The sequence below is a fragment of the Arachis hypogaea genome, chromosome 3, assembly GCF_003086295.3.
Source record: "Arachis hypogaea cultivar Tifrunner chromosome 3, arahy.Tifrunner.gnm2.J5K5, whole genome shotgun sequence".
Lineage (NCBI taxonomy): Eukaryota > Viridiplantae > Streptophyta > Magnoliopsida > Fabales > Fabaceae > Arachis > Arachis hypogaea.
This window is the reverse complement of record NC_092038.1, coordinates 128308077-128325306: the sequence shown is the minus strand read 5'-3', so window position 1 is coordinate 128325306 and position 17230 is coordinate 128308077. Positions and strand designations below refer to the sequence as shown.

Below are 17230 nucleotides of genomic sequence, written 5' to 3'. Positions count from 1 at the left end.
AGGCGAAAAAAATAGGGTTGGTCTGGTTGGCGTGTTTGACTCAGTTGGATTGGATTTTTGAGGTGTTACATAATACACATCTCTTTCTCTTTCTCACATCACAAGCACAGGCCCCTCCCCTCATTTTGTGAAGTTGAATGAAAGGGGAATAAATTCCGAGCGGAGAACTGCGGGGACTCTGCACATTCAGAGTAGTGAGTGCAGAGACGAACACAGTGTATTTGCAGCCGGTTTCGTATAATGACAATTGACAACGGGGACCCTCTAATAATGTTCCCGTGAATTCCCATTTACCTCTCCCTTTCTACTTTTTTCACCTTTCTTCTTTTTATTTTTCTGTCCTTCATTAACAACACACTCTTCATTTATCAAAGATGTGCCTTAAGTCCAATTGAGGCCCAACCCAAGTAGGAGCCCAGTTTCTTTGATGGACAAAACTTTGCTGATTTACACAAATTACACATAAGAAAATATCATGAAAGTAATATAGGGCCATTCTCAACGGCAGTGTGGGTATGAGTATGATGATGATGATGCCTTGTCATCTGGATGTCACGTGAATAATGAGTCCTGGCTTTTGCATATGCTGCTGACTTTCCTGCAATTTGTTGAGCTCGCAGAATGTTGTTGCGCCTTCTCCACCAGCAAACTGATCCTCCCACAAGTGCCACCGCCATGAAACTAACACCTAATCCAATGCCCGCTCTATCACCCCCAGAGAGACCACGTCCACAGCTAGGTAAACCAGGTATACCACACAGTCCTCTGTTATCCGTAAAACTGCGTGCACCCAAAACAATATCAACATTACATTGTGTTTTGCGTATTCTTTATTCTCAACATTAATCATTCATTCATAATAACATAACATACTTGAAGCTAGCTCTGTGCAATAGTCTTCCTCCTAGACTTGCTGGAACACTTCCAGACAGCCTATTCCCATTTAGGTTCCTGCATCCACACAACTTTAGTACTGATTTCTCATTGTCTTATAAGTTTCATTTCTTCAACTTTAGACAATCTTACAGTCTCTGTAATGATGTCAACTCTCCAAGACTTTCTGGGATTGCTCCTTCCAAAAAGTTATAGGACAGATCACTGCATCATTGATTATTATGCCATTTAGAAACTGCATTACTATGATAAACAAACCAAGTCGATTATAATGAGAACATGTCACTTACAGTACTTGCAGACTAGTTAATTCACTTAGTGAGGATGGGATTTCTCCATGGATGCTGTTTGTACTCAAGTTTCTGCAATTCACATGCCATAATAATAAGCAAAGGAATGGGCATATGAACTTACGGGTGGTGATATATATTTTATTAGAGAACAATATTTTAAAGTAGGAAAAATGGAAAGTTGGGAACTTGGGACTATTTATTTTGATCAACTTACATACACATAAGGCATAAATTGATGAACTCACAGGGTTTGTAGATTTCGCAGTCTGGATATGTCATTTGGCAAGAAACCCTTGAGACCTTGATTGTCAAGACCACTGTTGTCATCAACAGATCAAGCACTACTTAATCAAGATATTGAGATCAAATAATATTCATTATTCAACACAAGCACACATTTTAATGCTTTAGTGGTACCAAGAATCCCTTTGCTAATCAAGTAGTACAGGTAAGGACAAAAGAAATTACATTCCATCAATGACCCATCTGCTGCTACTTTTGTCTAATTGGCAATCCACTCCACTCCATGGATGTTGTTGAGGAACACAGGGATCACCATTCCATCCAAGCCTGGGAGGAAGCCCCAACGCCTTCTTCAATGTTTGCAATGCACTTACTAGATTAAATAACAACAGTTACCAACTTTCAGAAGTTGCTATGCATTCACATTTCACAGTACAATAAACTAAACTAACAATAGTAGGGACCAGGGATGTGCATGAATACCTTCCTCCGGTAAAGTTTTTGACTCAGCCATTATAACTTCAAATATCTCAATGGCACTGATCATAGCTCTACCTTGCTTTGGGGTCAATGTTATTGTCAGTATCCTCCCATCAACATTAACAGTTTTATTCAGCACTAGTGCAGTATAACGATCCCCACTCATTTTCACAATGTCAACATCTCTGAAGGCAACATCACCATTCAGCACAATGTCAAACACCCTTTGCCCTGCATCAGTCACCGAGTTCTCAATCTCTGCGAAATGCAACCAAATAGAATAGTTTCTGTTGGGATCCACCTCCAATGTGTATGTTAAATCAGGCTGAGTATCAGTACTAACAACCGCGGACTGATAAAGCGCGGCAGGGTAGAAGTTTGGTGGCATTGTAGCCAGTTTGATTCTGGTTTCGACTGATCTAGGCTCGTCTGAATACTGACCAAATCCCTTACTGTGTTGCCAAAACCTGTCTCCTCCCCTTGGATCCCCATTATAGTCCACGCCAAATCGTGACTGGCCATAACCACAACTCAGTCTCTTAACAGTTCTAAGCATAACTCCATCACTCCACCCTGGGACAAAATAATAGGCCTTATCATCAATCCGAAGGATCTCAATGGAAAGAATGGCCGGATCGCCGTGACCTGTGCTGTGAAAACAGATTGAGATAGAATCATTGGTGAGGAACACAATGGCCTCAGCAAACACTTGATCATCCTGAGTGCTCCAACCAGGGTTCAATGAATGTGTTTGAGTGCCTTCAATGGAGATGTCAAATAAGGGCTCAGTGCTATTCCCAAGCTCATCAATTAGTCCAAAGAAGATTCTGATTGAGTAGTGACCCTTTGGGACTCCATCAAAGTTGTAACAATTTTGAGGGCCCTGGGACAAAGGGAAATAGCGGAGAGTTGGGAGTGGTGGAGTAATGTAACTAGGATGAGTTGCATTGGTGGATATTCCTCCGCTGTATCCAAAATCTTTGTGCCAAATGGTGCTGGTTGGTCTTGTTTCAACATTCTGTTCTGCCCCACAGCTTAAGCGCAAAGCATATGGGGCTGCCCAGTAAAATTGAAATTTGATTGCATAAGGCTACATAGTTCAACTTCAACATGAGTAATTCTAAATTCTAAATGGGAACATGGAAAATAAAGCATATAAAAGAGGTGGTAGTTGAGTACACAACAATCGGGTCAAGGAATAGAGAAAGCTGACCTTGGTTAGCTGAAGAGGAGAGAGAAGCGAAACAGAGGAGGAAGAAGCAGAAGAGCATCCATGGCACAAGAAATCTAAGGAGCATTGTGATGGTGTGCGTTAGTGTAGTGTTATCTCTCTCTCTCTCTCTCTACAAGATGCTGCCTTCTTTTTCTTTTCTTTTGTTTTCTTTAATTCAAATCAAGTGTATGTGTATCGGTGTATGTAATCATAGCTACTTGCTTTTTGAGAAGAAAAATAGAGAAAAGAGAACGTGCAGCGTGGTCTTTGCCGCATTGTTGTTTAGTATTGTCTTCTGTTCTGTTAGGTAGCGTTTGTTTGTAGAGACACGACAGAACAGGACACTGAGACAAAGACAATAGGACAGAGACATTAAAAATTATATTTTGTGTATCGTGTTTGGATACAATGGATAGGACACTAATGTAATGTCCAATATTATGTTTGGATACACATAGACAAGACTAAAATATTATATAAAATGACTAAAATAGCCATATAATTCCAAATTTTTTAGTATAAACTAATTTAATAAATAATGAGAGTACGTAGTAAGAGTACAGACAGTGGGAACTTGAAAAAAATATTTGAAGCAGTAAAAAATTTTAATAAAAAATTATATAATAGTATTTATATTAAAATAAAATTTATAAATATAATTATTTTTTTTAAATTTATTATTCATATGTAGGAATACATATGGTTAATATTAACAAAAAAAATCTAAGTTTGATTAATAAAAAAATTTATTTAGGTTAATAAGCCAAATTAATTTTAAATACAAAATCAATTTAAAAAAAAGAATCCATTTTTAAATGGAAAAAAATTAATTTTTGCACATAAAAATCTATTTTTATTTAGAAAATTAATTTTTTTTATCTAAAATTTTATTTTTCTTTTCAAAAAATTAATTTTTCTTTAAATTATATAAAATCAATTACAATTTATAAATTATTTTTTAGCATTTTAAAATATCAATTTTACCTTTATAATATTTATCTTTTAAAAGTCTCCAGACTAATTGTTTTTGTTATTATTTTTATTACAAATCAAATAATATAATATAAGGTTAAAATGATGTTGAAGTAAGAATGATAAAAAAAAAGAAATTATCCAGTTCAATAAAAATTTTTATAAAAAGGAGAGAGTACTTGAGAAAAAAGAGAAAGAAAAAGAACGTAGAGATAGAAAAAGAGCATGGAGTAAAAAAAATACTTTCTGAGAACAACGCAAAATAGGAAAAATAAGAAGGGGTAACAGTGGAATAATAAAAAATAGCACCATGGACAAAAAAGAAAAAAATTCATAAAAACAGTCTATGTCCCTCTTCCAAATCCCGTGTTCATAATTGTCTTTCGTAAAAGAGTGGACACAAAAGTATAAAAAACTGTCCCGGAGACAATATATTCAGTGTCCATGTCTTTGCTTCCAAACGCTTTTTAAAAATGTGCTGTCCATGTCTCCGTGTCCTGTCTCCAAAAACAAACGCTACCTTATACACTAATTCTTGTTCTTCATATAGTTGACTTGCGCGCCACAATCTATGATTAACTCTATACACTATACAAGGTGCTACTCACGCGCATATTACTACCTAATTATATCTTTTATTTGCATAACCGTCATGCCTTTAAATTATGTGGAAACTATATCTATTACAGCTCATACTATAAGTAATATTTACGTTGTTATGATTATGATTCACAACTCTTTTATGCATGCATAATTTACTTGAGCATTTTGCATTGGTTACATATCATTAGTTGCAATTAATAGCGGCCTATATATCCAGCTAAGAAAATCTACCGTAATTAATTGGTTTAATTTCATTAATTGAATAGATGGGACCTTATGGTAGTAGAATGGTTGAGAGATGCGTTGGCTGAACTTTTTAGACATTTGACCAACTTGCAGGACGGCAGGACACATTAGCGCGCAATCGTCGGAGGACATAATGGAGGATTTTGGGACCCACCACCTTCTTCTTCTTCACTGGATGTAGCCAACTAGTTACGTTTATTGGAGGAATACTATCTTGTATGTACACTCTTAATAAAGAGTAAAGCTTATTAATTTTAAGATAAAACATTAAAAAGTGAAAAACAATATATACAATGCACGAGTTTTCATAAATTTTTCTTGTTACCAAATTTTACAATTTACAAAAAATAAAAAAAATCACTTTCCTTGTTTTCAAACTTCATAGATTTTTGTGCATCGATTAAAACTTTTTACATTCAATTTTTTTAGTAATTCCTATAGTATTTTATAAGAATTTGAATTTCTAAATTTTAAATTTTCACTTAGAAAATAAAGTATAATCTCTCATATTTGAATAGTTTCTCTCTTATATTATTTTTTTGTACGATCTATGAAATAAATGGTGAGAAATTATATTTTACTTTTTAAATTTAAATTCAAATTTTAGAAGATTCAAATCCATTTTATAGATGATACTTAATTTTTCAAAATAGGTCATTAGTTAATATTTAATTTTTTACTTTAAAAAATAAATTTAGACAATTTAAGTACTAAAACAAAAAATATCATAGAATTTTTTTTTAATCAGGTCTCCGAAACTCTGAAGCTGGATTTCAATAACACCAAAGCCCAAAAGTTACTGGAAGATTTTATGGCCCACATTACACAAAGCCCACGCCAGGGACAGACAAAGCACAAAGCTCTTATCAGTGCGTTTGTTTCACAAGTTCGTTTTCTTATTTCGTCAATAGTTCAATACCATAAAACCAGTACAAGTTTTTTTTTTTTCTTTTGCAAGTACTTAAGCATTGGCTTATTTAATTATTTTTATAAGTTGAAATTAAGAAAAAGACTCTAAGTATAGTTTGGGTAACCAACTTAATTAAATTCTTTTTGATAAAATAACTTAAACAATAAATGACTATGTTAAAAGTAATTTATAAATAAGTTATTTTGTGTTTGAATTTTTAACTCTAAAAGTGTTTATTTTATAGAAATGTGATGAAAAGTAGAAGTATTAAAAGCTCCCAAATAACTTTTTAGAAAGTTATAATTTAGTTTTAAAAATTGCACCAGACATTAATACTACTACTTTTTATAAGTCAAAAGTTAAAAAAAGTTACTTCTAAAATTTCCGAAACGGACCTGAATATATACACCAGTACAATATGTGCATTGGCTAAAATTACTGGCCAATATCAATAAAAGTTACTAACATGAACTTTTTTCTTTTTTGAAAATGGTATTCTAAAGAATAACTTATATAAGTAAACCATTTTCTTGTGTATGTTTAGTTGGTAAAATACTTGTATTAAAATAATAACTAACGATGACATTGATATTTTGTGCTGGATTTATTAAAAAGTAATCCATATTTCTAATATAATGATTATTGATGGCAAATGTTGTAATAATTATCAAAGATTAGAGAATTAAGAAGAGGTGAATGTCTACACAGATTCAGTTAGCGAAGAAATAAAAAATTAGATAACTGGATGGGTAATAACCAATGTAAAGGTGATCAATCGAGCATGTCCTTGATAACACGAAACAGAACACATATTATCTTTGTAGTTTTGAGAAACCAAATATATAAGAAAGGAGAATAGTATGGATCTTAAGATTTACTAGTTATTCGAACGGTACGTAATTATGATCGATTATGCATGCATGCAACAATACTAATAATTGAGAACATTTAATTACTCGCCATATTTTGAAACTTGGGGGGTCTTGGAATATTTATTAACTGAACTTGCTTGAATGGCCTTGCAATCGCGGCACGGTGATATAAAAGACCTCAACGCTTTCTTCCCAAACGATTTCTTCTTCTTCTTTTTCTTATCATCATCATCATAATCATAATCATCCCCTTCATCATAATGCTTCCTTGCTTTGCCAAGTGCTTCATAATGATATTTCCTTGGGTTCCCTCTTTGTCCACTTGGCATGCTGCTACTCAATTGATGATGACGTGGACGAGGACGCTGCTGCTGCTGCTGATGATGATGATGATCATCAGTTGCTAGATATGTCCCTAAGGTACCTTGAGGAATTTGGTTCAAAGGTGATCGATTTGGTTGTGATGATTGTGGTACGAGTTGACCATTGGAAATCAACACAGCAGCACCAGAATTCTTAGGCTCTGAAGAAGCTTTGTTGGTGGTGAATTCGAAGTCTGGTTCTGGAAGCTTATAGCTGCTTAGGTTATGGTTATGGTGATTGTGCATGTGGTGTTCATTTTGATTATTATTAACAGTGGGACTTGGTTGTTGTTGCTGCTGCTGGTCTTGGATAGAAACAAGACCAGCAAAAGAGAGTGAGATTGAGTCAAGGGAAAAATCTGAAATTCTATGATGATCGGCTACCTTATGATTGTTGTTTCCTTGACGAGTACCCATTTTATTTTGATCAAATTGGTTATGTGGCTGCAATTTATATATATACGAGGTTGGATGTAGTGTTTTGCCGCCCTCAAGAGTTGTTTGTTTTTTTGTCTTGTCTTTCCTCCTTTTGGGATAGCCATCTTGTATTGTCTTACAATAATGGGAGAGTGATACACGTGTGCTAGAAAAGACACAGAAACTAACAAATATAGTAGTAATTTATTATAAATTGTTCATGTCATTTTCAAATAATCTCAAACTGTTCTCTATATATATGTATATATTGTGGTTGCATTGTGCCCCTATAGTTCTATCAAGAAGCAGCTCAGCCGATCCTTCGAGGCTGGAAAGTGTGTCGGTTATTTCTCTAATTACGCTGAAATTTTGATTGCATCATGATACATTGATGCTACTCATCACCGTTTTTTCCTATTCTAGTTTCTTGCATGCATGGTTGCATTGCTTAACCTTATTGTTTATCAACCAGGATAATATACTAGCTAGGCCGTGGCCTGCATTATTTATATATTGTGATTTGACTTTTAACTTTAATTCTATTTCTAATGAAATCGGTGCAATCGTTGTTATTATTATTATTATTATTATTATTATTATTATTATTATTATTATTATTATTATTATTATTATTATTATTTTCTTGCATATTTTTTCATGGGGAGATTGAGGCCTAACTGATGAGCGACCCTTCACATTTCCTAAGATTGGATTAATTCAACTTTTGCAATTTTTTTTTTTTCTGAAGTAACTCTAACTACAAGATGTCAACACTTTATCTTAGACAATGTAAAATTCTCACTCCCTCATGCTTGAAAGTGGAACAATGATTTTAAGCATGAAATTTGGCTCATTAATAATGTGGAGAGTGGTGATATCAGCCAATGACTACTTACTATCTATATAGTAGAAGAATAACTGAACTGTGACTAAATTAAATAGCTTACTAAAACAACTCACTAACCGCTATCATCTTACTATGATTAAGTTAACTGGCCCTATTTCAACAGGTCTAGTTGCATGATGGAGATTGACTGGGTTAAATCACGCACTCGAATCAATTACGCACCGTGTAAATGTCATTGCTTTAACCAATGTGATTATCATTGTATGTAAAACCATATATATAAGCAAGAACTGATCTTATTTTTAAGTGATTATTTACCGTTGAATTAACTCTCTCTTCCATTGAAATAACTCTCTCCTTCATTGGAAGCTCTATATCTATTCTAATCCATTCCAAAATTTGTAATCCTCTATAACAGATCCTTTAAGGTTTGAGACTAAGAAAAGTCTTGGAAACTTATCTTTTAACATACCACTAGGTAACCAAGCATCCTCTCAGAACGGAATTGTTCTGCCATTCCCTATATTCATAGACAAACCTCTGATTATCTTCTCTCTGATTTGTGGCTCCCTGATTTGAAGCTGACAAATATATTTTCAATGGTCTCTTTTTATAGGAATAGGCTAGCCACACAGCATCTCAAAAGGATTCATGTTATGACAAGAGCATACAATTCTCTTCCACAAGGGACAATCCTCTTTCGAAAAGCTCCACCACCACTTAAACAGAAGAGCTGTATTCCTGATCACTGCATCTCCCACTCCAAATCCACCCGCCTTTCTAGGAGCCATCACTACCTCCCATCTCACTAGTGGCATCCCAACCTTTCCATCCTCATTACTCCACAAAAACTGTCTTTGTAATAAACTCAACTTCTCCGCTACTGTCTTCGACATCTTGTACAAGCTAAGATAGTATATAGGCAGGCTATTGAGAATAGACTTAATGAGAACTAGCTTACCCACTTTATTGAGGGTCTTTGCCTTCCACAAACTCAACTTTCCTTCCACCTTATCAATAACTGGTTTCCAAGTCTTAACTAACCTCGGATTTGCTCCCACCGAGATGCCCAGGTATCGGACTGGTAGAGAGGCTTCCTTGCATCCCAACAAATGACACATCTGCTGCGTCCAACACTGTTCACAATTAACTGGGATGAAACTGGACTTCTCAAAATTAATATTCAACCCAGACATCATCTCAAAGTAGTGCAGTAGACGCTTGTAATTCCTGATAGTCTCTTCCTCTGGAGGACAAAAAAGTATAGTATCATCCGCAAACTGCAAGTGCGACAGCTAAACATTATCCCGTCCAACCAACAGCGGAGAAATGCGCCCATTCCTCACCGCCTCCCCGATCATTTTATGAAGAACATCAACAATTAGCACAAACAGAAAGGGCGACAAAGGATCTCCTTATCGTAGGCCCCTTTCCATTTTGAAAGGCTTAGATGGGGACCCATTTATAAGCATCGACATAGATGCAGAGCATACACACTCCTTAATCCACCTCCGCCACTTCTGGCAAAAATCCCATCTTCTGCAAAACTATATCAACAAAACTCCATTTGACCCTATCATAAGCTTTTTGAAAGTCTAGTTTAATTATCCCTGAGCTCCTTTTTCTTGACTTAACCCACTGCACAGTTTCACAGGCTATCAAAGCCCCCATCATGAATTTTCCTGCCTTGCACAAAAGCACTCTGAGTCTCACCTACTAAGCCTGACATTACATGCCGCATCCTCTGAACCAACACCTTAGATATGACCTTATACACACAACCCACCATACTAATTGGCCGAAGATCTTTTATTTCAGTAGCTCCAACAAACTTCGGTGCCAATGCCACCCAAGTAACATTCGAATCCTTAGGTAGCCTAGCTGATCGGAAGAACTCCATCACTGCTTCAATGAAATCCTTCCCAACTTCGTCCCAATACTTCTTAATGAAATTCATATTATACCCATCACACCCTGGTGCTTTTGTTGACTCACAAATCCTACACTGCATTCTTATTTCTTCAGCAGTTGGCATCAACTTCAGCCCTATTGCCTCTTCCTCAGTTATCTGCCTCACCAACCCATCCTGAAAACCTATATTAGGGGAGGTCTCCTGATGGTAGAAGTCCTTGTAGAAATCTCTTCTAGCAACCTTAATCCGGGATTGATTTCTTACTAATCTTCCATGGATCCTCAAGCCATCAATCCGATTGTTCCTCCTCTATGCCGAGGCTATATTGTAGAAGTACCTAGTGTTTTTGTCCATCTCCTTAGCATGCCTGGAGCGTGACATCTGCTTCCAATGTAACTCCGTCCTGATATACCATTTCTTACAAGAACTCACAAGCGCCTTCCTTCTTGCTTCTGCTGTTCCATCATGCACTCTGTTGCTCACCATATCATCGACTTTTCTAATCTCCTCTTCAAACCTATTAATCCTCATGTCCAGGTCTCCAAAATTCTGTATATCTACGCAGTGGAACTGTCATAGCCTTCAGCTTGTCTAAGAATTGAGCCTCCCCTAAGCGACTCCACTCATGCTTTACCATCCTAAAAAAACCATCATGAGTAAACCAAGAATCCAATCTCGGAAAAGGCATTGGGCCCCCTCCCATCCTTGTGACATCCATAATCATTGGACAATGGTCTGACAAGCCTCTTGGTTCTCCCCGTAACCTTGTTTCAGGAAACTTTTCTAGCCACTCCAAACTAACTAGAATTCTATCGATACGACTACATGACTGGCCCTTGAACCATGTGAACCTACGATCAGATAAAGCTAGATCCACTAGCTCCATATCTTGTATCCAAGATGTAAACTTTATTGCGGACACCGGCAGAGAAGTAGTCTCTTTCCTCTCCTTTATTTGAACAATCTCGTTAAAATTTCCCATAAAGCAAAAAGGTACTTGACATAATTCGGACATGAAGCTTAGCTCTTCCCCACAACAAGCTTTTCTTCCCTGACATGCTTGCAATACACCAAACAGAATGCACACCGAAAATTATTTTTTACCAGCACTCCATCCACACATAACCACCTAGCTCCTTTATAACAGTTACTTATGTTAAACACCATTGCATCCCACATCAACAGCAGACCGTCAGAAGCACCTTTCGCTCCCAAAAACTCCCAACCCACTACATCATTACCCCACAGTTGCACGACATCAAATTTAGTCAGAACCTCTTTTTTTGTCTCTATCAAACCTAATATATGCAAATTAAATTTCTTCCTAAAGTTCTTCACCATACTCAATTTTCCAATTCCCGCCAACCCCCTAACATTCCAAGATGAAAAAATCATTTTAAAACAGTTGTACACACCTTTTTCCGATTTTCAGACGACTTCTTCTAATTTTCTCTTTCTGTTTAGCCTGCTTTTTCTTCAGTGCTATTGCCTCATTCTGCTCCTGAAGTATCATCATGATATTATCTTCCTCATCGTATTGCCCAGCTCTAGATTCCACAGCTAGATCTCAAGCCTTCCTGTTTTCTTCCACGTCCTCTGCCCATTTAATTTCAGACGTTTCAGAACTAGCGTCATCCTTAGCATCAACTCGTTCATCCCCCAAATTGTCCAGTGCTTCCCCAGTCCCCGCATTTTCCAAAACCGATGTCCCCATCAGTCCTAAACCACCTGCGACCCGCTGCCCATCCGCGACCCCCAAGCCCCCAGATACAGTATTCCACGCCTCGCCCCCATCCAGATCTGTCTCTCCTACCACCATCTCGCTTCCCCCCGCAAGGCTGATGTTCGTCGTCCTTAGCAGCTTCGTTCGCCCGTCAACAAGCATAATGGTCAGCGGCATCGAGCTCGGCTCCCCACCGATAGCCCGGTTAATGCTCAACCTATCCCTTTTCTCGTAAGGCGTCGGCCGTCCCTGCCCCCCGCACCCTACCGCGTCACTTGGATTAACCCCTTCCTCCGAAAAGAACCCCGCGCGCGTTGTCTGTCTTCCCCTCACGCTGAGAATATCCGCGCTGCCTTGGAGGGTCTCACCAACATCGTTCCTCGTAACCCCTCTATCTCAGTCTTCGGGTCGGACCCTGTGAGGTTCCCGCTCCAAGCTACTCGCAGGCCAGTCCAGTTCATGCCTCCCCGCTAACCCTTCTGGTGGGCCGCATTGGTTGAAGCCCAAAGGATACTCCTTATCCTTGGATTTAATAGTTTGGGCCCCAAATCTAGTAGGACAAGAATAGACCTCGCTAGGACCCACACTCCTCCTAGCATTACTAGTGACATCTGCTTCATTATCTATCTGCCCACCAACGAAGTCCCAGAACACAGTCCTATCTGAATCAGTGTCTGCACCGTTAGCGGGTAATCCCGCAATATCCGCCTGTGATATATTGAGATCGACACCCTTAATTATAGGCCTAACCGTTTTAGAAATCGAAAGTTTGTTACTCCACTCATTTAAATCTTTCGAGGAAATTACAATTCTACCCTTAAGCTATTCTTCCTCCCTTCTCAGTGGCAACATCACCTCCGCTGCTGCATCCCGTCTGTCCAGCTGCCCAGTACTACAGTTAGCATCAGCAATACTTTTACGGCCCATAGCAACAGAACCTCCTTCGAGAAAGAGTCCTTGGTTCCATTTGACCCCATCTTTCATTACACAACCCAAAGATGCATAACCCCCATTCCCCACCCCTGAAACAAACACCTCAAACCTAGCCGTGCCTATGAGAATGCAAATCTTTTCATGAATGACATCAAACCTACTCATATCAATCAGCACACGGCTAGCATCAAACAACAAGCATGAAATTGTTGCCTGCTCACAAACCACCACCTCTCCCTATTGTTCACCAATAAGACGGAACGTAGCTTCGGACCAGATATGTATCGAAACTCCGATGCACTCGAGCCATACTCTTCTCTTGTCACACCGGTCGTTCTCACTCTATCGTCATACTCGATGAAAAAACTTCAAGAGACCATTCATGTTAAGAGTGAGCGCCTCGTCCGCACTGTGTGTGCTATCAAAGACTAACAAGGCTTTGTACGCCCCCAACTCACAAACCTTTACTACGTTAGGCCATTCCGTTCGAGCTATGGCGTTCAACAAGTAGAAATCAATAGCCTTCATGGTACTCCCAACAATACTCCGCTGCAGCCAGTCCCAATTATGCTCTGCCACCGTAGCCTGTATTTCCCTTGCCCCCAAGCCCTTTATATCCTTCAGCAACCTACTTCCGTGAGAAGATTCACATTTTCTAAAGCTTTGCTTCCAACCAGATCATCCTTAGTCTGAGCAGTACTTATCCCCCAATCAACCACCCTTTCTGCCAAAGGATTCCCATTCTTGACATGAGATTCCCCACCATCAACCGTCTTAGTGTCTGATCTCCTTTTTGTACCTTCGCTTTCCAGTATCTTCTTCCCCTTAGAGATATCCCTCCTATACTTAGCCTCCTGTACTTATTTTCTTGTTTTAATAAGCTCGTAAATCTATAAAGTACGGATATTTTATTCTAATATTTATTTTTATTTCGGATACGATACTCATTGACATTCGTCTGACACGTGTTTCTATCGCGTCTAACCGTATCTTAATAAAAAATAAAAAAATTTTCGGACATCTTTGGATACACTTAAATACCATCATGTATCAACGTGTCCAGTCTTATTCTTAAGATATATTCTTAAAATAAATTTAAAAATAGTATATATTGTTATTTACTAAAATAAAAAATATTTTAAATACTTTATATAATTAAAATAAGATAATAAAAATAATTAAAAATTAATTTATGTTTTAATATCAATAAAATATCAACGTATCATTATGATTTATCTAAAAATACTTTATATTATATATATGTGTGTGCGTGCGTGCGTGCGTGCGTGTGTGTATTTTAAAATTCGTGTATCAATATATCTTATATCGTGTCGTGTCCGTATCTGTACATTATAATTGTAAACACTTCTTAGAATATATCCGGTGTTTATTACTTCAATTTTGTTGAGTCTTACAAGATGGCGTATAAGCATTTGTAAAATTATTTATCATAAAATTTAATTTAAAACTCAATGTGAGATTTATTTTTTAATATTTGGTCTCAACTCAATTTCAATTTTATATCATCTTTAATTATTTTATCTAAGAGTAAAGTATATTTTTTGTCCCTGAAGTTTGGTAAAAAATTTAAAAATACTCCTAAATTTTATTTTATTTTAATTTTGTCCCAAAAATTTTCAATTTGCATCAAATATATTCTTGACGGCTAAATTTTCATAAAGTTTAAGACCAATTTAACAATAATATATAAAAATTATATTTGATTTGTTTGTATTGAAGGTTGTTATTATGAAATTGTTGTTGAATTGGTCTGAAATTTTTTGAAAAATTAGTTGTCAGGAGTATATTTGATGCAAATCGAAAATTTTTGGGACAAAATTGAAACAAAATAAAACTTAGAGGTATTTTTAAAACTTTTGTCAAACTTTAGGGACAAAAAATATATTATACCCTTTATTTAATGTGTTGTACAAGTAATAGTATTTGGTCTTTCTTTTTTTAAAGTGATATAGTCTCTTTTACTGATATCGGTCTTATTTTAGATATTGTATTTAATGCAAATTTTAATTTTAAACTAATTTAATTATTGTATATGTTAGAAATAATACTAAAAAATATCTCATTAGAGTTGTTCTTATATTTTTTATGACGAGAAATATAATAAATATATAAAAAAATAAATAATATTCTTTATCTCTAAAAAAAAGAAATAATTGAAAAACATAAAAAGAAAAATTTAAAAATAATTATAATTATTGATGATGATAAAAGATAATTTTTATAAAGAAAATAATTTAAACAATTTCCATTTTTTGGAAAAATAAAGTATTATTGATTTTATAAAAAATAAATAATTTATTATTTTAATAAAAATAGTTTTCAAAAACATATCTAAACATATTTAAAATTTAAGAAAACTATTTTTTTTTATCAAAAGAAATTAATCCAACCAAATCTGATTATCTTTTTTTTTTTTTGGACCTGACCAAATCTGATTATCTAAATCATAATGTAGTGTTTTTTTTTTGTTTCCTACTGTAGATTTATCTAAACGCATGAAATGGAGTAGGCCGATGGATTTTTTTGTCTGTGGGCGACTAGATCTAGTAACCATGATTTTAATCTGATGTTTCTTATGGTATCTAAAAACTTGGTGTCGAATTGCTAAAAAATATTTAATAATTAATATTTAATTTAAAAATATAAAAATTAATAAATTTAAAATATATTATAAAGATAAGTTAAATAAAAAATTAAACACTAAAAATAAATACTATAAAATCAATTTTTTAATTTTTAGTGTACATATATTAATTAAAAATTATTAGATATTTTTTTTTTGATGATATAAAAAAAAAAAAAGTGTGGGTATTTGCTACGAGATCGCAAAATAAAAGTGTGGGTGGGCCGTATACCCAAAAAAAAGTGTGGGTGGGCCTTGGGGGGCTAGAAAGTAATTTGCCAGGGGAATAGGACAAATGAGCAACTAAAATTACATCTTACCCACTCTTCATCCTTATCCACTTTCTTCTCCTTCTTCCCCTCTAACTATTCTCAGTAGTCAGTACAGTACTATCATCATTCATTCCATATCACGACAAAACAATATTATAATTGTCACCGATATGAAGCATTAAAATAAATAAATAAAATTGTAGAATAAATTTAAAAAATGTTAAATAATTAATATTTGTATATTACTAAATGTCCCACTTTTATTTTATTAAAAATATAAATTTTCTAAAATTATTTTTTATAAATCAATAAAATATTTATACAATATATATAATAGATTATTTATTTGATTTAATATGAGTTAAAAAATAAATATTTAGAATACAATACTACTAATTATATCTATAGTATCCAGAACAATTATTCGAATATCAAGAATAATAAATATCTGATATCCTACTAAATCAAATATTCTTAAACTCCATTATATACATTATATAGATATACCATTCGCTCTCTATACTTCCTATTTTTTTATATATTTATGTCGGATTGTAGTATAATAGTGATTTGAGATATTTTAAGTGAGAGAGTGTTGTTGGCATATATAATAGTGAAAAATTCCGAGAGAGAGAGAGAGAGAGAGGAGAGATTGAGAGTAGCGAAGATGGTTCTGTTAGAGAAGCTGTGGGATGACGTGGTGGCACGGCAGCAACCGGATCGCGGGCTTGGGAAGCTGAGGAAGATCACCACCTCCCAGCCCTTGAACATCAAAGCCATAACATCTGAAACTGATAACAAGTACCAGAGATCCATGTCTATGCCCGCCACACCTACAACCCCGGGGACCCCAACAACACCGCTCTCTGCCACGCCGCGTAAACCTGACAACGTTTGGAGGAGCGTCTTCCATCCTGGCAGCAACTCCGCCACTAAGACCATCGGTTCTGATTACTTTGACAAACCACTCCCCAATTCTCCTACTGTCTATGACTGGTAATAATACCCTAAGCTAACTGCTATATTATTATTTCTCAACTTTCCAACTGATTTGATTTTGGCATGCAGGCTCTACAGTGGTGAGACAAGGAGCAAGCACCGCTAAGGAGTGGATCACCGTCTTCCGTGGTCAAGGTCTTGCATGTGTAAATAGCGTCCTTTGCTTTTTAGTCTGCTTGTTTGGTCTGTGGTCTTAATCTATCTAGTTTTTTATGCTGATTATGATGAGTGCACTGTTATGTCATGTTTTAAGTGGTATTTAACTTTACCTACTACTTAATAATCTCCCCTGTTTTAGCCAGATCTAGACACCCTCATCATCAACTTGCTTATGAGTTGAAATAATGTTTATCTATCTATCTTATGTTAATAAACGTGTGTTTCCTTTTAATTTA

The 17230-nt window shown here is 35.7% G+C and overlaps 3 protein-coding genes across 3 annotated transcripts; 1 reads left to right on the top strand and 2 right to left on the bottom strand.

Moving 5' to 3' along the window:
- Positions 1-364: 364 nt before the first annotated feature.
- LOC112791490 (receptor-like protein 4) lies at positions 365-3329 on the bottom strand. Its single transcript, XM_025834347.3, has 8 exons — positions 3124-3329; positions 1914-2966; positions 1656-1803; positions 1433-1504; positions 1185-1256; positions 1027-1098; positions 874-951; positions 365-780 (listed from the first exon to the last, which is right to left on the bottom strand). The coding sequence occupies exons 1-8, from the start codon at positions 3206-3208 to the stop codon at positions 474-476; spliced, it is 1887 nt and encodes a 628-aa protein (XP_025690132.1). The 5' UTR covers positions 3209-3329; the 3' UTR covers positions 365-473.
- A 5646-nt stretch (positions 3330-8975) lies between these two features.
- On the bottom strand, positions 8976-10679 carry LOC140183597 (uncharacterized). The gene is made up of 3 exons (XM_072232056.1): positions 10632-10679; positions 10066-10573; positions 8976-9598 (listed from the first exon to the last, which is right to left on the bottom strand). Exons 1-3 carry the CDS (start codon positions 10677-10679, stop codon positions 8976-8978), a joined length of 1179 nt encoding a protein of 392 aa, XP_072088157.1.
- A 5081-nt stretch (positions 10680-15760) lies between these two features.
- Positions 15761-17230, top strand: LOC112791489 (dormancy-associated protein 1). The gene is made up of 2 exons (XM_025834346.2): positions 15761-16832; positions 16905-17230. Exons 1-2 carry the CDS (start codon positions 16504-16506, stop codon positions 16939-16941), a joined length of 366 nt encoding a protein of 121 aa, XP_025690131.1. The 5' UTR covers positions 15761-16503; the 3' UTR covers positions 16942-17230.